Source organism: Herpailurus yagouaroundi, unplaced genomic scaffold (assembly GCF_014898765.1).
Source record: "Herpailurus yagouaroundi ecotype Mexico unplaced genomic scaffold, PumYag 215, whole genome shotgun sequence".
Taxonomy (NCBI): Eukaryota; Metazoa; Chordata; class Mammalia; order Carnivora; family Felidae; genus Herpailurus; species Herpailurus yagouaroundi.
The window spans coordinates 8,211,879-8,235,338 of NW_024412446.1; the positions used below are offsets into that span (position 1 = coordinate 8,211,879).

Consider the following 23,460-nt stretch of genomic DNA (forward strand, 5'->3'; position numbering starts at 1 on the left):
TGTGTGTGTGTGTGTGTGTGTGTGTGTGTGTGTGTGTGTGTGTGTGTATGTCTGCCCCTCCCATGCTTGTGCGCTCTCTCTCTCTGTCTCTCAAAAATAAGCAAATAAACACTAAAAAAAAATCATGAAGACCAAACAAGACAAAAAAGGATCAATGACAGAAGCCTTAGTTAGATGATTAATAGTGTTATGGAATCATAAAGCGCATTATGCCTGCATTTAGAGTGATCAAAAGAGAGTGTATAGAAATCTTTAGCAGAAATATGAACTTGTTAATAAATCATTAAATATTTTCTTAAATATGATCCACATCTCAAATTGGGGCAAAGTCCTTTAGACTGGTGATTTCCAAGTGAGCCAAGTTTGTTATTAAACACTTTTATGAGTACCATAACTATAAAATACAGGAATTCAAGGCTGTGATTCTTTAGTAGCAGCAAAGTTTATATCCTCTTTGGTGGAATGTTTTAAATTATGTCCTTGAACTGCCTATAAAGCCTACAAATGACATGACAGCAGGAGTGAAAAATGACCTGTTTTAGGCTAAGAATCTGTTGCAAAAGAAGCATACAATTTGCAAAATGCCATACAAAGAAGTAGTGAGGGCTTCTAAGAGGTACTTCATTATCATCAATATTTTTTTCAACGTTTATTTATTTTTGGGACAGAGAGAGACAGAGCATGAACGGGGGAGGGGCAGAGAGAGAGGGAGACACAGAATCGGAAACAGGCTCCAGGCTCCGAGCCATCAGCCCAGAGCCTGACGCGGGGCTCGAACCCACGGACTGCGAGATCGTGACCTGGCTGAAGTCGGACGCTTAACCAACTGCACCACCCAGGCGCCCCAATATTTTTTTAAATGTCAATCATTTAGTCTGAGGACTCACAGGATCTTAGAGATTATCTTTTGGTCTAGAACCTCAATTTGGAATCTCTGGAAGATTATGGGACATCCTTGAGCTGAGCAGCTCATTAGTGGCCGAGCCAAGAAGGGAGGCCTGTTTTTCAAAGCAACTGTTCATACATCTGGTAGCTTCATGTACATCTGGTAACTAAAACTTTTCTGTGAGCAATGTTGAATATACACAGCAAAGTTGCGTTACACACTACAGGAATGCAATCACTCCCTTTAGCACCAATCAGGTTCACTGATACCAAGTGGGTTGTGGCTTACTCAAGGATTAAGTTCCGAAGTCGGGCAAAAATTGGTTATAATCAATATCCTTGGAAATCCCTTGAGAAAGTGTCACTTCAGAGACCCAAACAGCTCCTCTTCTTGTGCACAGCAGAACAGGTTTTCATTCCAGTATGGGAAGAGATTGCTGTTTCTTAGGTGGAGAATCAAATTGAGTAGTTGGCCTGCACTTAGGGGCCATGTTATAAGAAAAATGCACATCATCACTAGACTCATCCTCAGCACATGAGATGCTCACACTTTCAGAACTATGAGGGAACTAGAACTGGCCAGGAGAGCTGACTCTCCTCCTCATCTGATGCTCACATCAGGGCACATGTTCTCTGAGTTGAAAGGCAGGCTTCTCAGAAGCTACCTGTCTCTCCTTCCTCACCCCAGCCCTTTTTTACCCATTCTCCCCTCCCTCCCTGTCTCTCTGCATCCACTTTCTGCTTGAATTCAAATGTTAAATGTGTCACTCATAGGGATTAAATCAGTCTATATGTGTTTGTTCCTGCCATATAGAGAGTACTGTATAAGTCAGTTCTTAATGTAAAGGTAATTTTTCCTAGTGGTTAAAAACTCAGCAACCATACTGCCTGGGTCTAACTCTGGTTCAGCCACTAATAAAAGCTGCATGACCAAGGACACACATGACTTAATGTCTCTGTGCCTCAGTTTCCTCTCCTATAAAATGGGTATGATAAAAACAGGACCCTTGTTGTGTGAATGTTAGGATTAAGTGAGTTATAATATATTTAAAGTGATTAGGACAGAGCACAGTAAGCGTAGGAGTGTAACTGTTGTTATGTGATGTCACTTTAGGTTACTCAGAGAACTCAATTTTGACAGTGTCTATTAATTGCGTGTGTTAGTGTAATTTCTCATCTTCTGTCTCCCTTCTTGGCATACAGTGATCACGTATAAGGCAAAAGTGTCTTATGTAAAACTGAAAGCAATTGTAGCACTTACGTAGAGCCCACAGGCAGGGTCATGGGACGGATGACTCCTCTTACTAGCTATGTGACCTTGGACAGATCACTTAAACCCCCTGAACTTTAGTCTCTCCAGTTGCAAATCATAAAGAGAGACAGCGCTACATATGTCAAAGAGTGGCTGTGTCTGTGAGGATCAAATAAGATACACGTAAAAATGTTTCGTAAACTATAAGGTAGCTTGAAAGTGTAAGAGAATGTTGTTAACACCCATAATCTAAAAGAAGGCCAACGCTATTATTATTGCTGTCAGGAGTGTCTGAAGAAATAAAGACATACTTCGTGTGCTGCCACAGCAAAGCTTTACTGTAGGAATCTGTTGGCAGGGATTCCAGATCTCCAATTTTCCCTTACCATGTACACAATTCTCTGAGAATTCAGGTTTTTGGGAATGCACACTGATGTCTTCCATGTTTTCCAGTACTCTGTAAGTGAAAACTACCCATGTTCGAAGTTGTTTGGTAAATGATAACCTTGGTGTTGCAGAAATATACTCTTGAGAAAAGTCCTGCATGTTAAACAATTTGTTATTCATGTAAAAGTTTTGTTTTCTGTAGTTGCTGGCATGAGATTAAATGTTATTTGGATTTTGAATTTTTTTCATTTTAATGTTTTTGAAAGAGAGTGTGTGTGCGAGCAGGGGAGGGGCAGAGGAAGAGGGAGAGAAAGAATCTTAAGTGGGCTCTATGCCCAGCACAGAGCTCCATCTCACAAACCATGAAATCACAACCTGAGCCAAAATTAAGAGTTGGAAGCTTAACCAACTGAGCCACCCAGGTGTCTCTGGGTTTTTTAATGAGACAGGTTAATTTTTTTCTGGCTTGCTCTACTGCTGCCCTATTTCCTTAAAGATGTGTTCTCAATAGATGAGAATTAATTCACTGGGGAAAATGCGATTTTATTGCAGGTTTTTCAGCATTTTAAATGACTCAGGGTCCCTGTTGGGAGGGGTTGGGGATTATTATGAACTTATGCCTGAAATTAAGCATCATTTCATTAAAGTAGATTAAATGTTCTCCTGATTTCTTACTGTAATGAAATACAATTAGGATAAGCTAAGTTATGCCACAGTAGCAAATTCATCCTAAAATCTAGTGGTTTGACACAAGGGTCTATTTCTCACTTATATGTGAGTAGGTAGCTCTGGTTCACATAGTGACTCAGAATCCCAGGCTGACAGATGCTCTACTGTGTCTCCACAGTTGCCATGTCAGGGGAACTAAGAACCTAAAGAACATGTGCCCATTCTGTTTTGCTTTGCCCAGAAGTGACACAGTTAATTCTATCCACAGTGCTTTGACTACGACTAGTCTCACGGACTGGCTAATGGCAAAGGGGTCAGGGAAGTGTGACGTGCATGAGGATATTCAGTTAATGACAGATCTCTGCCACAACTCCCAAGCTCCCAGTCAGTAAGATGCTCTCAATCATATTCCAGTACCTTTATCCCTGGTGTCTCACCCCAGGACGGTGCAGTGTAGAGAAGGAGCATGAACCGTGAGGTCCATGTGCCCTGGGTTTGAATCCCAGCTCCACCCCATGCTAATTGTGCAAGTCTGAGCAAGTTATTTTGTTTCTCTGATCCTCAATTTCCTCATCTGTAAAATGAGGATTCCAACACCTACCTTTTAGGGTTGTTGCAATGATAAGAAATTATCTAGGCAAACCCTTTGGCAAAGAGTAATACTTGGTGATTATTATCATCAGAAGGACAAGCAAATATTTAGGGCAGCAGTTCTCAGCTCCAACACTACAACACTGTAGGACATCTCAAATTATCTCAAGGAGTGTTGTAACATCTACAAAATACTCGCCAACCAAGATGGTTTTAAATTCCCTTTACTTACTAAAATACATGATCTGTGTATAGGTCACTAGGAGTAGGATTGGATGTGAACTTTGTCTTTATTATTCAAATTTTGCTCCTTCTGTGATATCCTCTCCCCCATTCCAGGCCCCAGGCTTTGGATCAGTCCAATATGAATTGTAGCTTAGTCACTCTTTATAAGTCAGTTAAGCATTCTGAGCCCAGGTGTCCTCATTATCAAAGTTGGAACAGCCATGAGTACTTCCTAAAGGTTTTTTTACTGAATCGAATAATGTAGGTAAAGTCCTCAGTATGGTATCAGTAACTGTCCTCTGACTTAGTTCTTAGTGATCGTGCCTGAGCTTTGGAGGAGAAAAGGATAGCTGTGAAAATTATAAGAGCTGTTTCACAAAAATCTCCACAGGACAATGAAAGCCCAAGGCAACACTGGTTTGTAACTTAACTAACAAAGATTAGCATATATTGGGGTGAGAGGATTCTTCTACTCCTAGACATCCAGGATTAAAAAAAAAAACAAACCAACAACCTTTTTTTTTTCAATTAGAAGAATTATACATACAAATTCAGAATTCTGACTTCTCTCAAAGAATCAGAAGATCTATCCCGAATGGTAGCTATTAGCCCTTGTTCAGACAAAGATGTGCTCTCCGTTTGCCACAGTTTCCACCACTCCCTATTGTTTTACAGATCTGTCCTGTAAAACAGATCTGCTTGACCCGGTCAGAATTTGAGTTTATGACTCCTGGCCAGTAGGTTCAAGAAGGTGGTGATCGTAGCGATAACAGGGGTAAAGTTGGTGAGCAAAGGAGTTTGTAAACTATTTTCAATGACTCAAAAACCTAATGGCAGTGATTATATTGTTAACCCATGAAAGATTGCCCAGGTTAAATAAAGTACCAGATTTCTTTGCTTTGAAATGAAATTACATCAACTGGGTAATTGTGTTGTCATAAAAGATGTTCAGACGGTGAGTAGATATCACTGATGTTTTAAAAATTGGGCAAGCAGATTGCTATTATTTAATAAATACAAGCTGCTTGGTAGACCAGTTTTTTCAAAAAATGGGGCCCAAGAAGGAGAGAAATGATAATCATGAAAGGTGTCCCTATTGGTAGCTTTGTCTGTCACTTCTCCACTGGTATTTGTAGTCCAAAGTGTCAAAAACGGACTAATAATGAATGTTGGCATTTCAAGTATTTCATAGTAGATATAGAACACATTTAGGGAAAGGCTTTGGGGGCTTCTTTTAAGTTCTGGAATTTCATGTCCTTCTAAGTCAGGTTCTAGGCTGAACTTATTTAAAAAAATTTTTTTAATGTTTATTCATTTTTTGAGACAGAGAGATAGAGCATGAGCGGGGGAGGGGGGAGGGGGGGCGGAGAGGTGGTGGGCAGACAGAGGGAGACACAGAATCCAAAGCAGGCTCCAGGCTCTGAGCTATCAGCACAGAGCCCAATGTGGAGCTTGAACTCATGAACCACGAGATCATGACCTAAACCAAAGTGGGACTCTTCACTGACTGAGCCATCTAGGTGCCCTAGGCTGAACTTCTAATTTTAAATAATAGACACAGTTTTGGGGGGCACCCTCAGTGTCTCAGTTGGTGAAGCATCCGACTCTGGATTTCAGCTCAGGTCATGATCTCTTGGTCTGTGAGACTAAGCCCCCGCATTGGGCTCTGTGCTGTTAGCACGGAACTGCTTGAGATTCTTTCTCTCTGCCCCTACTCTGCTCGCACTCTGTCTCTCTCTCAAAATAAATAAATAAATAATAGACACAGTTTTTAATAAAGACTTTTTTTTTTCAAAACTGCAAGGCAAAATGAAATGCAGTGACCATTTATAATATTGCTACGCTCTGTTAAAACTAGTTAATGTTCCTCACCTATGCTAATGTACAAGGTCACTGTAGTTTACAAGGATGACGAAATTCTCTACTGATGACTTGTAATACTCAAGAATTGCTATATGTCCTACAACAAAGCTGATTCATACTTCTACCAGGTAGGGCAAAGGTATTACATTTTCAGCTTTTCTTGCCAACTTCTTCCAGCATTTAACTAAACTATTTGGGAATCTTTCTAGAATCACATGAATTAACATGAAATTTAACATGAAAATAAATCCCAATCCTTCTTCTAATTTTCCAAAAGCCCAAGAGAGAGAAAAGGACTATGCCCAAAGTAAAACAGTCAAGACAGCAATTCAGGTCTCTTGTATCCGAAGTCCAGTTAGATAGAGTCCAGTAAGTTTTTCCTGTTTCCTCTTCCACTTTAAACTATCCCAACCCACCATTGCCTGAGATCTGTTTTTTCCATTTGGTCTCCAGTCTTCTCCTTAATTGTCTAAACTTTTGGATTTTCACACTCCTCCTACTTTGTTCTGATGCCATTTTTAGCAGGGCTTCCAAATTCTACTTTGAGAAATCCTGAATGAGGAACATAATTTGAAATCCCACAAAAGCCTGCTGGGGCCTCCAACAAGACAGAGAAATCTGTAAATCATAGTCTTTAACAGTCTCTCTCTCCATTCCATACAGAAGTTTTCCAAGGAAGCAGAGAGAAGCCTAACAGGAGGATTGGGGGGAGGGAGGGGTCTCTCTTCCGAACAAGACAATTGAGATTTCATACATTCCGTCCATTTCTTCTCTTTGCTTCCATGTCAATAAGAAGCTTTTAACCACCAGCTTTTAACCACCTGTCCGATAGCAGATCTCTCTCTCTCTCTTGCTGTGGCACATTTAGCCACTGCCATATTAGAAAAAAAAAAATTGTTTTTTTTTTCTAAATGAGAGGGTGAGCACAGCAGGGACATCAAAGTTGGTTCTGGGGGTGCCCGGGTGACTCCGCTCGTTGCGCATCTGACTCTTGATTTCGGCTTAGGTCATGATCTTGTGGTTTGTGGGTTTGAGCCCCCCATTGGGCTCCGTGCTGACAGTGCAGAGCTGACAGTGCAGAGCCTGTTGGGGATTCTCTCTCTCTTCTCTCTCTCTGCCTCTCCCCTTCCTGCATGCACACTCTCTCTCTCAAAACAAATAAATAAACTTTAAAAAAAAAAAAAGGGTGGTTCTGGCCAGGATGGTCTCTCTCCCTAACACATCCCACCTGTGTGGGAAAGAGAACCAGAGACTTAAGGGAAAAGAATGAAGAAAGAATGGAAATGGGCAAAGTCGAAGACAAATTAGAAGAGCTGCAATTTAAAACAGGTGTATGAGAAGGAGTACAGGCTGATTCATAATTAATGTCCCTGGATCTAGGCAAGTAACTGCTCCACAAGGGCAGAGGCTGCTTGTGAACAGACCGCTGGCTAGCCCCCGCGCCCTGCAGGTTTTGTCTCTGTCACCATGTAAAGCTCACCAGGTCTGCAACTGTGTCACCAAACCATGATGAACTGAGAAAAATAAGGACATATGCTGACTTTTTCATAACGCTAAATTTATTCCATTTAAAGGAGTGCCTTATATTCTGAGATTGCATCCTTCCTTTTTTGAGTCCTAAAATGTTTCTTTTATGAAACAGCAGCTAAAGTAGATGATAATTGATATTATTTATGTGCTTTCTTGGCGAACTTAAAATATCGATCACTCTATATTCAGCTCTCCTTTTGATTTTGGTTTTGCACCTTATTTGTGAAACCCAAATGTCCATTAATCTCCTACCTAGAAAATATATGCTAAATGTTTACCAATCTCTCTGGAACAAATCTCAATTAACATACCTTTCAAGAAGAAGCCTTAACAGAATCTTACTTTTCATTCTTAATAGCGTTCTTCATAAAAATGTTCTGCAAGTATATCAAGTTAGTCATAACAACTACTGTTCAGTGCTTAATGAAACACTTCTTCATAACCTCTGACAATTTGACAGGAGTGAATTTAATAATAGCAATAAATACAGATGGGACTACATAAATCAAGGAAGTTCTGATGCAAAACTCTTGCTGTGTTAGATGGCATCTCAGCTTTCTCATCTGAAATGAACCAAGAAATCAATTATAACAATGATCATAACAATATGAAAAAAATTCAAAACAAGAGTCATGCCCTTGGAAGGAATGCCTTTGTTCTTTTAACCCACTGCTTACTTCTCCAATGCTGGAGCCGACAGACTAGGCATTATTTAGAATGGGGACTATGGCTTCTGACCTTGTTGTGAGGGAGAATGTAGCATGGCTTCCCCCAGGATAGGCCCTCTCAGTCATTTACATCACGTGGCAGTACAATGAAGGTGCGGCTTAAGCATTAGCCCAAAACTTCCTAAATGGAGAGCAGGCTTAAGACCAATGGTACTCTCCTGTTCTAGAAAACCTTCCAACCTAGCCTTGCCTGTCTTCCTGTGAAGTGGAGGCAGATTCTCCTCCACCCTCCATTCTTGTCAGAACCTTCTTCTCTTCACCTTCCAGCACCTCCCATCTCAGGAGGAGTTTGCCTAGGATGGCCTTTATGTTGCACACCACTGTTACCCATCTGCTTATGGGAAATCATTGGCCCCAGCCCAGAGTACTTACAAAGCTGTTTCTCTTTGAGGATCTTCATCCTTTATGCAGAGCTAAAAGCAAACACAAGGGCAATGAGTTTTCATGCTTTTCTAAGGCAGATAAACATTTTGAATGCATCAAGGTGGTTCAGGGGATAGGAAACCCAAATGTCTGTTAATCTCCTACCTAGAAAAATACGCATCAATACAGAGATGCCTGGAAATACAGACACCGCTGCACTAGTCCAGATCTTGTGTTTTGGCCATGTTAATCATTTCTGTATTGAACCTACAGAGATGTAATCCTTGAATCAGAATGCTTCCAGGATTCTTAGGTAGTTGATTCTCTCTCTCTCTTTCTTTCTTTCTTTCTTTCTTTCTTTCTTTCTTTCTTCCTTCCTTCCTTCCTTCCTTCCTTCCTTCCTTCCTTCTTTCTTTCCTTTTATAGGAAAAATTTGCTTTGGATTAGAGCTGGGTGTTGGGTGAATTTCTTCTTGACAGACATTGTTGCCCTGAATTACACGCAGTTACCATATATTTCAAAGAGATAGTGTTGTGTAATTAACTGAGCCTAGACCACACTGGCTTTTCCTTCGAGGCTCTCTGCCACTTTTGCCTCCCTTTGGCATTGAATTAACTGGTAGAGCCAAATGCAAGGCATTCACCAATACACAGACATACTCTGCATCAAGCTAACCAAGAAGATTCACCATTCAACAATTCAGACTCCAGTCCCCACCCCACCCCCGCCCCCCGCCCCAGTCCCAACCCCGCTGCTGCAGCTGCCCTTGTGGCTGTGCTCAGGAGGTGAGCAAAAAGTGCCACCTTTTTCATGCAGGTCTCTGAATCCACAGCAGATGTTTCCCTGTATATTTATTTATTGTACCAGAGGTACCATAGCAACAATAAAGGGAAATTTAAAAGGAAGAAAAAATCAGCCCCAAATCCCCTACTCCTAACACCACAGCTATTTTCATTCAGGTTTTGTCCATATGCACTTCCACTCTTTTGTTAAAGCCATCCTTATAACATACATACAATTTTTATGCCTTTGAGCAACTTCCACTTTAGGTCTTTAGAGAGACCATATTGTCCAAGTATGGTTCCCAATTCTAGAGTCATTTATATAGCCAGTTGTCTGCCTGTATTTAGATGATTTTTTACCTAAATATCTTAGAATACTTCAATACCTTCATTATATCTTTTCTTCTAGCGATGAGTCCAAAGCACAATGTCAGAAAGACCACAACACATGCAGCAATAATGGGTTCTATGGGTATAGCCACACCTTTATCTGTTGGAAATGCAAACACAGGAGATGAGAACTAACATGTATATGCTTTTTTTTAATTTTTTTTAAAAAATTTATTTATTTTTTAAGAGACAGAGAGGGAGACAGAGAATCCGAAGCAGGCCCCTGGCTGTGAGCTGTCAGCACAGAGCCCGACGTGGGGCTCCAACTCATGAACCATGAGATTGTGACCTGAGCCAAATTTGGATGCTTAACCGACTGAGCCACCCAGGCACCGCTATATGTTTCTCATTTATATGCTTCTACTAAGTCCCAGCCATGGCACCTTGCACTCAACATGTATCATCCTCCAAACAACCCAGAAAGGTAGGTGTTAGTAACCTCATTTTGCAGGTGAGGAACCTCTTGTCCAGAGTCACAGAGCTAGTAATTAGCAGAGATGGGTTTTGAATCCATCCCTTTGTGAAAGGATAATTTATTATAATATGAATCACTCCCCCCAAACGGGTAGTCAGACCATTTTGTGCTTTCTTCATCCAAAATTTTTCCACTCAGAAGGTAGAAATAGGCTGAAATCAATGGTTTTTCCTGCCCTTTGAAAGCCCAAAAGATACTGGGAGGGATCTCTGAGAAAAGGAGGGAGGAAGGCTTTAAGAGCAAGAAAAGTTGAGGAGCCTGCTGGACTAAGGGGAGAGAGGCCTGTGGGCCCCAGGAGAGGTGGGGACCCTTGTAGCTGTACTGTGATAGTGCCTTAAGCAGGGAGAGGACATTATATAAGGTGACTGCACGGTGCCCCTAGGGAAATGGGACTCTGAGCACCAGCCTTCCTAACCTTGGCAAAGATTTTCATACCTTTCTAAACGACGTGGAAGAACAGAGAGTCTACTTCTTTTTTTTTTTTTTAAGTTTTTTTTTTTATTTTGAAGGGGGGGGGGCTGTGAGTGGGGGAGGGGCAGAGAGAGAGACAGAAAGAGAGAAAGAATCCCAAGCAGGCTCTGTGCCGTCACACAGAACCTGATGTGGGGCTCGATCCCGTGACTGAATGGAAATCAAGAGTCGGTCGCTCAACTGACTGAGCCACCCAGGGGTCCCAGAGAGTGTACTTCTAACCTGGGTTAGAAAGAGATCAGCAGCAATCATAACAGCCTGGAAATGAAAACCCAGCCCATTGTTTTCTGAATACCAGGTAAACTCAGAGCTATTTTGTTCATCAGGCACTGCAGGCACAGTGCCTGCACTTGCAAGCTTCCCAAAAGCCTATGAAAATATTTGAGACCTGGAAAATACACATTGGTTCCAAAATATGAAAATAAAGTGGCAGATTGGTCAAAATTAATAAATGTTTAAATATCTATAAAACGTAGCTTTATGTCAACTGTAACCCAACAGCCAAATTTAAACCTTAAGAACCACATTAACAACTTATATATAATAAAACTCAAAATGTATGCAAGTTACAAACATCCTTTCAAAATTTTTACAGCAAAAAAGTATACTGTGTGTGATTCATTTTAATAAGTTTGATATGACATGGGATGAAACTTTTAAAAGTAAGATCAACAAAGATGTTTAAATGACCTCACCCAAGCCCCTGGATTCTGATGCCACCCCGGGACCAGGGGCAGGGAGCGGGGCTCCAATCTTTGCTAAGATAATATTTTAGGAACTTATAGGAAATAAAAAGTGTGCTATTTATTGTGCCCTTGAGTTTGTAGATTGAGTGTGGTCAAAAAGTTTTTACTAAATGACTACTGTGAGGTAGATATGGTGCTCAGCCCTGCAAAAAATAGGTCAGACATGGAAGGCCTCATGGGGCTCACATTCTAGTAGTGAAGACAGACATGAAACAAAAACCACAGACTGAGATCAGTGTTATAAAGGACATAGGGTCGTGAAATAGTATATGAGGGGCAAAAGGTGGAAAGGAGGGGAAGAGAAGACTTTATTTTTTTTCAACGTTTATTTATTTTTGGGACAGAGAGAGACAGAGCATGAACGGGCGAGGGGCAGAGAGAGAGGGAGACACAGAATCGGAAACAGGCTCCAGGCTCTGAGCCGTCAGCCCAGAGCCCGACGCGGGGCTCGAACTCACGGACCGTGAGATCGTGACCTGGTTGAAGTCAGACACTTAACCGACTGCGCCACCCAGGCGCCCCAGAGAAGACTTTAGATAAATCTCATTTCAAAGCCCAAGCCCTATTTCCCTCAAGATTATAAAATAGCATTTATCCCTCCATAAATGTATGACACACTTAAACCACTTACCTTTCACTTGTTTTCTTCTTTCCTGTATGTCTAGTTATTGTGCAGGATAATTTTGGGGAGTAAGTAGATTAAGCATCCTTTACTCTGGCTCTCTTTTAGCTGTTACTAAAAATTTTTCTCATGAGAGTGTGAGCTGCACCAATATTCTGGAGAAATTCTGCTCCGTGGGCCTTCTTATAAGCACCGGCCCTGTGAGAGCCAGCCCTGGGGGACACCGAAGAGCCTTAACCTTAGTAGGGGCCCTTTCTACTTTCAGTGCCAAGGAAAGATGTCAAAATGAAGGGGAGGCAAAGGAGGGACAATTAGGAAAAGAAATCAGAATTTGGTCAAAGATCTGGATATTTTTACCAAGCTGAATTAAATGAAGCCCCACGTGACAGCTTTCACTCCTTAAACAAGCTGATATAAACTGCCTGATCCACTAAGGCTCCCTTTGGATTTCAAGTTTCTAATGAAAGTGACTTTGGTCAGTATAACTGCATCTCTCCTGTTGTCCTGTTTTACTCTCTTTTTTTTTTTTTTTAATTTTAAATTTTGTAATGTTTATTTTCAAGAGAGACAGTGTGCGAGCAGGGGAGGGACAGAGAGAAAGGAGACACAGAATCCAAAGCAGGCTCCAGGCTCTGTGCTGACAGCTTAGCACAGAGCCTGATGCAGGGCTCGAACTCATGGAGCTGTGAGATCACGGCCTGAGCCAAAGTCGATTGCCCAACCGACTGAGCCTCCCAGGCGCCCCCTGTTTTATTCTCTTATTTGTAACCAGATTTGGTAATTTTTCCCCCTCCATATTTATTATGCAAGAAAATCCCAACACACAGGGTAAATTCTCGTGCTCAAGATCTGTAATTACACTTCTAGCTTTGCATGGCCCCATTTAGAAACTACCCTACGGAGCCCTGAAGCCAGGAGAGGCTCGTGGCAAACACATTCAGCCTGAGCACAGGCAGCAGAGCACTTATTGCTGTGAAAGCAGCTGACAGCCTGGGAAATAATAGAGCAGGAAGAAATAAGAAAAACAAGTTGGCTTGGAAGGGTTCCATCCAAAACAGGATCCTGCCCACCTGAAAGCCAATTTGTCAAGCTGACATCCTGCTTGCCACACAAGTTGTATGTTTTTTTTTTTATCTCGCAGAGCACTTAAGATTCCTTCTTAACCAAGAGGGATGATATAATTCCCTGATCTCTGCGGGTAGCTTTTTACACCCAGTTAGAATGGCATGGCTGGAGGCCCCACCTACCGAGCTTTTGCAGGGAGGTGAATAGCCACAAGCTTCAGTAAGCTGCCTCTTCCACTGCTTCTACCCCATGAGTACTTGGGTTATTTGTGGGTTTGGTTTTTTTTTTTTTAATTTTCTTTTTTTGAACGTTTATTTATTTTTGGGACAGAGAGACAGAGCATGAACGGGGGAGGGGCAGAGAGAGAGGGAGGCACAGAATCGGAAACAGGCTCCAGGCTCTGAGCCATCAGCCCAGAGCCCGACGCGGGGCTCCAACTCACGGACCGCGAGATCGTGACCTGGCTGAAGTCGGACGCTTAACCGACTGCGCCACCCAGGCGCCCCTGTGGGTTTGGTTTTTTAAAGCGGACAGACCCTGGGGGTACTCTCACTGCCCTGCAGGACAAATTACTGAGCATGCCAGTAATCACGGTAATGGGCATTCAACTGGCGGCACCTCTTTCTCCCCACCAGCCTCTCTGTTGGTGCCCCAGACCCCCCTGAGGGGCAGGAAATAAGCCCTCCTGTCCCATCGTCCAACCCTTCGGGCAGGGATTCAGTTGGCTTCCTAGGAACTAGCAAGAAAGGCAATGAGTGGGCACAGGGAAGCAAACGGGAGAGTGAATAATGTTCTAACAAGAAATAGGAGCCTCAGCTTGTTTGGCTGTTCTTGGCGTACTGGCCTCAGACCAGAAAATGCGTGAGCATTTTCTGCATCTGCTACACCAGGTATCTTGCCTTTCTCTTTTTTGTTTTTTGGGCTTTTTTTTGGTATTGTTTGTTTGTTTTTCAGAAAAATAAAATTTTATTTCAACTGATCAACATTATCCAAGTAGAGTAAGAAGGGAGTTCATAAATGTCCCCAAACTAAGGCTTTCTAACTGGAAAATTAACTTAGCTTGCCCAAGTCTGCAGATGACATAATCGGGTATGCCTCTCAGCTTCATAATTGCAGTTTTAACATGAAAACAAACTTAAAGATTTTTTTGGTATGTTTCTGCCTATATATTCAGCAATCAAAATTAACATTTTTTCTGACAGCATGAGAGAGAGAGAGAGAGAGAGAGAGAGAGCGTGCTCATGAGTGGGGGAGGGGCAGAAGTAGAAGGAGAAAGAATCCTAAGCAAGCTCCGTGCCCAGTGCAGAGCCCGACGTGAGATCATGACCTGAGCCGAAATCAAGTCAGACTCTTAACTGACTGAGCCACCGAGGCGCCCTGCAAAATTAACACGTAAGGGTCTTACTAAATGTTTGTTTCAAATTAAAAGAGATGTTATCTAAGAAAACTTAAATATTTTAACCAAACTTTCAGGATCTGTATCAAAAAGGAAGTGATCTTTGAACTTTTATTCAGTGAACAGCAGCAAAGAATGATTGACAGGCTTGATTGTTGCCAATTCTGTCTCACACCGTCCTGCTTTTTCCCCCGGCTGGGGCATTGTCTAAAGAAGTCCCCAAGACCCAACATCCTCTACAGGTCTTTTCTGCTGTGCTAAGACTGCAGCTTTCTTTACCCTGGTATCAAGATGGCTATTCCTACTCAGGCATCACAGCTGCGTTCTTGAAAGTTTCTTTTTGTGCAGCTCACCTCAAGGTCAAATTTTGCCACAATTGCCAGTGGGAAGTGGAAATGTGGGAACACCGTTCTATATTCCATTTGCTCTCTGACCTCATTTCTTTCTACTGTCTTCCTTGCTTTCTCTGCTCAGGTCCCCTTTCTCTTTTTGTATGAATGAGAAATATGAGGAGGGAAGAACATTTGAAATTTCATTTGTTCTCTGTTATTGAAGAGGTGAAAAGTCTGGGTGGATGAAGCATGAAGCCCAAGAGAAAGACATTTTTCCACCATCTTCCCCCTCCCTCACTACTGATTAGCCTATAGATTACAATTTCAGGGTCAAGAGTGATTGTATTACTTTTTAAAATTTTTTATTAAAATGTTTTAAATGTTTATTCTTGAGAGAGAGAGAGAGACGGAGAGAGAGAGAGACAGAGCATGAATAGGGAAGGAGCAGAGAGAGAAAGGGAGACACAGAATTCAAAGCAGGCTCCAGGCTCTGAACTGTCAGCACAAAGCCCGACACAGGGCTTGAAGTCACAAGCTGTGAGATCACGACCTGAGCCAAAGTCGGATGCTTAACCAACTGGACCACCCAGGCACCCCAAGTCAGGAGTGATTTCAGAGATTCATTTTCTTATCTGTCTTCCCTTCTTTATGTGTTTCTGACTTCTCTTTCTGTTTATCATTAGGCTGTAAACTCAAAAGTCCAGTTCCTACAAACCTAGTGGCCCAAGAGAATTTACAGAAGTACTCCTCCCTAAAAGCCAACCAGAATTATCTGCTACCACTTGGTTCTAGAAAGGACCTTTGCTCAAAAAGCAGTGTTTCATATGGAATGGGCATGATCCCCTAAATGGAAGAATTAGAATTCTTTTTTTTTTTTTTAGGTTTACTTATTCATTTTGAGAGACAGAGTGTGCAAGTGGGGGAGGGGCACAGAGAGAGGAAGAGAGAGAAAATCCCAAGCAGGCTTTTCATGATCAGGTCAGTGCAGTGCCTGATGTGGGGCTCAACCTCATGAACCATGAGATCATGACCTGAGCTGAAGGTGGATGCTTAACCAACTGAATCACCCAGGTGCCCCATGAATTAGAATTCTTAGTGGAAATTTCTTGGATAGGGGTGATTCTCCAAAGAAAATCATTGGCTATTAACCATAATTAGCATCATCATTTGTTGCCACACAAAATGTTTAGTGAGAACCTATTCTGACTTTTGCACTGTGCTGGATATTACTTAAAAAGAGTTACCTTTGACAATGAGGTGAAAGTCCTTGGTCTCCATTTGCAGAGATGAATTTGCAATGCAGCTATAGGTTCCATTGTCAGATTTCTTGACTTTGGTGATTGACAGTTGAAGAGACTCACTTGTCTGTTGGACTTGGTGATTTTGCTCTAAATTCAGGATGTTACTGTTTTTGTACCACATCATTCGAGCCTGGGGGTTGGATTTCACATTACAAACCAACTTCACATCACTGCCTTCCTCAACGGTTTGCAAGTCGTCTCCACTCAGAAGAGGAGGAACTGCAAGACTCAAGCATTTAGGCTTAATTAGTGGATAAGCAGTAGTTTACCAACAGTGTTCAAGATCTTCCTTCAGTCTGTCTCACACAGTCATTCATTCATTGGACAAAAATTTATCAAGTACCTACTTTACGCCAAGCGCTGGACTAGGAACCAGGGATACAATGGTAAATAACATACATCCAGTTCCAAACATTATAGAACTTCTATGTGGTAGAGAAGATAAACCATGAAACCAATGTATATAATGATGAATCTGTACCAAGTAGACCATTTATAGCACTACCTAAGAGGATAAGCCTTGAGTCTTTGCTCTCTGAAACCAATCTGTACTAATGTGTTGGAGAAAACAGTATAATATAAAGAAAGCAGGGATTGCACTTGTCCCTAATTCTATCTTACACCACTTTCTGTGACCTTGAGAAAGTTACTTAATTGCTAAGCAACTGCTCACTTTCTTCATCTAAAAAGTGGGACAATACCTATCTCACAAGGTACTGTACAGATGAAATGAGATAACCCCTGTAAAGAATTTACCACAGTGCTAGTTACTATTTTTATGGTGGTGGTGGCGGCGGAGGAAGTGGCGGCTGCCACGGTGGTTTTGAGGTCTCCTCACATCCTCAATTTTTGCATTTTATCTAACCGCATTTGCCCTGGCCACATTTCCCAATGCATATTTACATTTCCTCAATGATTCTCTAGAAATAATGTCCCCCTCCCAGAAGGTGCTCCGATTGTGGCAACTCTGACATCTATGGAAGGTGAATGTGACATTCTGGGTCCCTCTCGTCCCTCTGGGTGAGCCAGTCCGTACTCCCTCCATGATAAGGGCAGTCCTAGAGACATAGATACTTGAACACATTTATCTTCACCGAATAATTCCAACCCTCACCTGCACCAGGGCTTTCCAACCAGGGCTTTCCAACACCCACCAAAGGGGAGAAAAGGCTGAGCTGACTCTTTCTCTTCTCCATGCCCCTTGCATTTTCTGGTTAAGGTGTAGAAGAATAATGAAGTGCTTGAAAAGCGGGCAGTAGGAAGGAGTTAGAGTCAGGGAAGGAAGAAAGAAAGAGCTTGTGTAATCTGCACACTGAATAATTAGACCCTGAGTAGGCTGTGCTATTAATAACTCTTTCAGAAGAATGACATTTTGCTGCTCTTTGGAATGAGCTTGAATTCTGTATCCGTATCCAACAAGGATGTTATATGGTATTCGGATATGTTGGAAGCTGCTACAATAGAGAATGTAATTATCAAATATACCATAGGACCTGTGGACATGTCCTATTAGTTGTTCCTTTTGATTTAACCATTGAAGGTCAATTTTAAATCATATCAGCTATATGTGAGTATTCCCTTTTGTAAAAATAGTACATTTCAGATAAAGTTAAGGTCCTCTTTGATTCCATATTGTTTGCTTCCTCCCCAAAGATACCCACTGCTATGAGTTTGACATAAATCCTTGCAGATCTTTTTTGAAAAAACAGGTTTTTAAGAAATGTTTGTTTGTTTATTTATTTATTTATTTAAAAAAAATTTTTTTTCAACGTTTATTTATTTTTGGGACAGAGAGAGACAGAGCATGAACGGGCGAGGGGCAGAGAGAGAGGGAGACACAGAATCGGAAACAGGCTCCAGGCTCTGAGCCATCAGCCCAGAGCCCGACGCGGGGCTCGAACTCACGGAACGCGAGATCGTGACCTGGCTGAAGTCGGACACTTAACCGACTGCGCCACCCAGGCGCCCCTTGTTTATTTATTTTTGAGAGAGAGAGAGAGAGAGCATGAGCAGGGGGAGGGCAGAGAGAGAGGGAGGCAGAGAATCCCAGGCAGGCTCTGCACTGTCAGTGCAGAGCCCAACGAACGGCTTGCATCCACGAACCACAAGGTCATGACCTGAGCGCAAATCAAGGGTCCAGTGTTCAATGGACTGAGCCACCCAGGGACCCTGAACAAATTTTTTTATGCATATAATTTATCAATAGGAAATACACTGTATTGTTTTTAGGAAGCTTATATAAAGACTTTACTCTCTCAAAAGCTTGCATGTTTTTGAGATATATCCACTTTGAACCACAGAGATCTAGCTCATTGCTTTTAGAGTGCTACAATATAATATAAGACTCTTGAATCATTTTGATTGGTAGGCATTATTTTCATTTTTAAAATGTTAATGCTTTAATAAATATCTTTGTATATGTTTCTTTAAGTACATTTTGCATGCGTTTCTCCAAGCTTATACCATCTAGAAGGAGAAACACTGCATCACAGGGTAGGCACCCTTTAAATTTTGATAAAAATTGTACAAGAGGTGGTCTGAATTTATACTTTCAGCAGCAACTGTGAAAGAAGGGTCAGGTTCTGTGAGAAAAACTTGTTTCTGCACACCCTCCCCCAAATTGTGTATTATCAAGCTTCCATGTAGTTCTCAATCTGCTATTTATAACAATAATAATACTTCCCCAGAATTGTACATTATATTCTTATCACTTTTATGAGCTCATTTTGATTTATTGATTATGAGTTTGTGCCAATTGTTGTCATTACGAATCACTGACCAGTTGGCTTTTTATATGTGCTTAGCAACAGCCACATTTAGGAGATTGTTGTAAAGATGGTCTGAAACATGCATTCAGGTTGGAAAACTGAAAATCATTTCTTTAAGCCACCGCACCCTATCTGCCATGTCTCCCTTAGGAAGACAATGGAAGGGCACTGAGGAGCCTGGGGAATGGTGTTCTGTTCTCAGCTCCAGCTGTGATAATTTGGGCCCTCAGTCTGGGCCTCCGTTTCCTCATCTATAATTTTATAAGGATTATAAGACCTCCAAGATCCCTGATAGCCTTGAGTACTATCAAAGTAGCCAAGAGGTAGCTTGCTAAAAACCATATTTTACTGATTCATAGGAAAAAAAAAAAAAAAAGCTCCTTTGCCCAGGAACATGCAAATGTTTCACCCTGGAAACCCAAACTGTAAGATGCCAGTATTTTCCAGAGTTGGATTCTTCAGCCTTTTTTCCACCTTTTTATTTCAAGAGCAATGACATCCATTTTTCACAGAAAAGTTTGCTGAGCTCATGGAGTCAAATGCCTTTGACTTTACTATAGATTCTGATCCAGAGCTACTTCTTCCACCAAATCATACCACATCGTCACCTTATCCTACATCACCCCTCTCTGTATTATCCATACCTCCCTCACATAGCACCACTTTCCACCCAAAACACCTATGTGATCACCTATATGGAATTACTTGTAGGGCTCCCTTGCCCCCACGTAGTTCTACCAATGGGTTACCAATACCTGAATCCAACCATCAAAGAGTCTCCTCATTTTGGGTGTTAAGGTGATGTTAAGAGATTCCCAGGGTGCCTGGGTGGCTCAGTCAGTTAAGTGTCTGACTCCTGATTTCAGCTTGGGTCATGATCCCAGGGTCATGGGACTGAGCCCCACGTGAGGCCCTATGCTGAGCATGGATCTTAAGATTCTCTCTCACTGGAGGCACCTGGGTGGCTCAATCGGTTGAGCGTCCAACTTCAGTTCAGGTCATGATCTCACAGTTCATGGGTCTGAGCCCCATGTCGGACTCTGTGCTGACAGCTCAGAGCCTGGAAACTGCTTTGAATTCTGTGTCTCCCTCTCTCTCTCTGCCCCTCCCCCACTTGTGCTTTCTCTCTCTCTCTCTCAAAGTAAATTATTTTTAATAAAACTTTTAATAAGTTTTTATTAAAAAAAAACTTAGGGGTGCCTGGGTGGCTCAGTCAGTTAAATGGCTGACTTCAGCTAAGATCATGATCTCACGGTTTGTGGGTTCAAGCCCCGTGTTGGGCTCGGTGCTAACAGCTCAGAGCCTGGAGTGAGCCTGCTTCAGATTCTCTCTCTCTCTCTCTCTCTCTCTCTCTCTCTCTCTCTCTCACTCTCTCTCTCTCTGCCCCTCCCCAGCTCATGCTCTGTCTCTCAAAAATAAATACATGTTAAAAAACTAAAAAAAAATTTTTAAAGATTCTCTTTCACTCTCTTCCTATGCCCGCCCCCAAGGTAAAAATAAATAAATAAAGTTAAAAAAAAAGATTCCCAATGAATGTCTAAGTAGGACACAAAGCTAGAAACCACAAAGGAAAAGATCAGGGGTTTTAAATACATAAACATTTAAAATTTCAATATGGCCAAAAAAAGAACTATAAGAAGATCAAAAATAAATACAAGAAATACAATAATCTCAAATGACAAAAGGTTAATTTCCTTAATATATAGCCCTTATCCAAACCAATTTTAAAAAGACAAATAACCCAATAGAAGAATGGGTAAAGAACATGAACAGGCATTTCACAGAAAGGAAACATGAACAGCCAACACATTTATAAAAAGGTGGACACCCTTATTTGTAATTTAGAAAGTGAAAATAAAATTTGAAACCAGGCTGGCAAATTCTTTGAGTTGAGGATACTCGATGCTCACAAGCGTGTGGGGGAGTAGGCCCCCACCTGCACCGTTGTGGGAGCATAAATTGGGCAATTTGGCAATACCAAGCAAATGTTAAAACTCATGTAACTCTTTAGACCCAGATTTCAAGTACCACTTAATATAGTGCAGACAACACAGATTGACTTGCAATTTCTTCCCCCTCACTCACAAAAGACATTCAGCATCACCGAGATGGACACCGACTGATCCCTCCGTAGCTTGCAAGTAAAGGTGATTCCGTGGTCATTTTCACTGATGGAAGAGACACAGACAGAACTGGAGTTGATTTTGTTTCCAGATTTCAAATCCACTGTCCCCTCTCCTCGGTACCAGAGTAGTTCTTCCTCCCTGGTGTGGTTTTTAACAGCACATTTCAGAGATTCTTGGGAGCCAAGCCAAGTGTCCAGAATATAGTTCTCAGTTTTATCATTCACAGTTAAGACAGAACCTGAAAGGGCAGGAAGAAACTTTTAACATAGACTGAACATTCTAAATAGCAGAAATAGGGGATTGGTTAAATAAATCATGTTACATCAGTACAATGAAATACTCTGCAATAATTAAAAATAGTCATATTGATCTATATGATTTTACAAGGGAAAAGATTAATAAAGATAATAATGTATTATTAACTAAAAAAAGGAAAATGTTAAAATGATGGTTACAAAATCTTGCTGCACATCAGAATCACCTAGGGATCTTTAAAAACATATTGATGCTTGGCTTCCTCACCCAGACATTCTGGTTAATTGATATGAGTGCAGTCTGGGCATTGCGTTTGTAAAAAACCTTCAGACAATTCTAATGTACAGTGAAGTTTGAGAACTACTGGGTTAGAAAAGGGTATGTACAGAATTACCCTCATTTACACACACATACACACACACATTTATGAGGAAAATTTGGGGGAAAATCTCCCTGTGTATACTGAATAGAATTAATAAAAGTAGAAAAATGCTTTCCAGACTTAAATTGTTTAATTCAAGGGGTGGGAAGTAGCAAAACAAGGGGGTGGGAGTGGGAAAGGACAAATGAAAACAAAATTGAAAAATACATAAGACACAACTCTAGGTGAATAGGCAGAATGTAAGTTACATCTGTAATAATTCCTATAAATACATAAAAATTGAATATGCAATTGAATTATGGGCAAAAGTTGATTTGGAAAGATTTCTGATTTGTTGATGGGATTGTGGAAAAATGGGTCTTGCATTTCTGATGTTTTAATATTGTTTTGGCAGTGTGGTAAAATAATTGTTGGTTAAACAACTGGTTTGTAGGGTAGACAGGTTATAGAGTGGATGATCAGGATATATAACAGTTGTTTTTAATCTCTGATTTTCAGAAATGCATTCACTGTAACATACCTGAATTTCAATTTTTACTTTCCTAGTTCAGAAGCAAGTTAACAAAAACTAAGAATGACTTTAGCTGTCACAGACTTGCCCCCTACATAACATTTGTTAATATAGTCTGTAAACACATGAACTTTTCCTTTAGAATGCATAAACTACTGATGAAAATAATGTGACTTTGCAGCCTAGGATTTTTTAAAAATCTAGAGGAATATATACCAAAATATTGTTGAGTGCATCTCTGGATGATGGGATTTGGGGGACTTTTAGTTTTCTTTATTCTTTCATATATTTCCTGAATTTTTTTTTACTGACTAGGTATTACTTAAAAATTTTTTTTTAATGTTTATTTATTTTTAAGAGAGAGTGCTAGCGGGGGAGGGGCAGAGAGAGAGGAAGACCCAGAATCTGACGCAGGCTCCAGGCTCCAGGCTCTGAGCTGTCAGCCCAGAGTCCAATGCAGGGCTTGAACTCACAAACTGTGAGGTCATGACCTGAGCTGAAGTCAGATGCTCAACCGATGCCTGATTGGGGCATCCAGGTGCCCCAATATGTATTACTTTTAAAATGGATGTGCGTGGGGTGGGGGGTGGGGTGCGAAGGGTTCGGTGAGATCCACTTCTAGACTGGGGTAGAGAACAAGTTCAGGAAGGATTTTCCTGTAAGTGGTATGTTCAAATAAATAGCATAGCCTGTTTGGGATGTGATTAGTAATGGAATGCATTAAAATGTAGGAAAATTCTGGCTGTGGCTCTGGAGAGAATAGAACATTTACTCTGTCTCATAATTACCAGAACCATAAAAATATTTTTCCATTGACTGTTATGTCATGTTGTCTGACTCCTGTACTCTGAGCCATATCAACTGTGTATTTGGTGATTTGTATTTTGGATTTTCCCAATGCCCACTGATAATTTTTTAATCTGAAATTTTTCTTTATTTAAAAAGAGACCAAAAGAATATGAACTTACTTGTCACCTCACAGGGCAGAAACAAAATCACTAAGAGAAGAAATCTGCACATTCTCATTAGGCAACTGATCTTCCAGGCCATCTTTAACAAATTTACGTCGGGTCTGCTGGGGGGAAAAAGGGAGTAGTTGGTTCTGTACTTTGGTCTATGCTGAGTTTATGAAACGTCCTCTTGCCTATTACGCATTTAAAATAAAATCCCAGATGAGTCATCCCAGCTGTAACAGTACTATTTCTAGTTTTTAATTAAACAATCTTGTTCTGATTACTGAGTCCAAAGTACTTTTAGTATTCAGGATATTTTTTTAAGGCAAGAAAAAGAAAACCACAAGGAAATAGGCTTTAAGATATAGGGCAGCTATAGAGCAGCCCCGGGG

General features: G+C 41.2%; 1 protein-coding gene across 1 annotated transcript; it reads right to left on the bottom strand.

Moving 5' to 3' along the window:
* Nucleotides 1-7,409: 7,409 nt before the first annotated feature.
* Nucleotides 7,410-23,208, bottom strand: TMIGD1 (transmembrane and immunoglobulin domain containing 1). The gene is made up of 6 exons (XM_040455444.1): nt 23,084-23,208; nt 20,927-21,205; nt 16,017-16,292; nt 9,662-9,765; nt 8,503-8,543; nt 7,410-7,965 (listed from the first exon to the last, which is right to left on the bottom strand). Exons 1-6 carry the CDS (start codon nt 23,163-23,165, stop codon nt 7,962-7,964), a joined length of 786 nt encoding a protein of 261 aa, XP_040311378.1. The 5' UTR covers nt 23,166-23,208; the 3' UTR covers nt 7,410-7,961.
* Between the last annotated feature and the right edge of the window lie 252 nt (nt 23,209-23,460).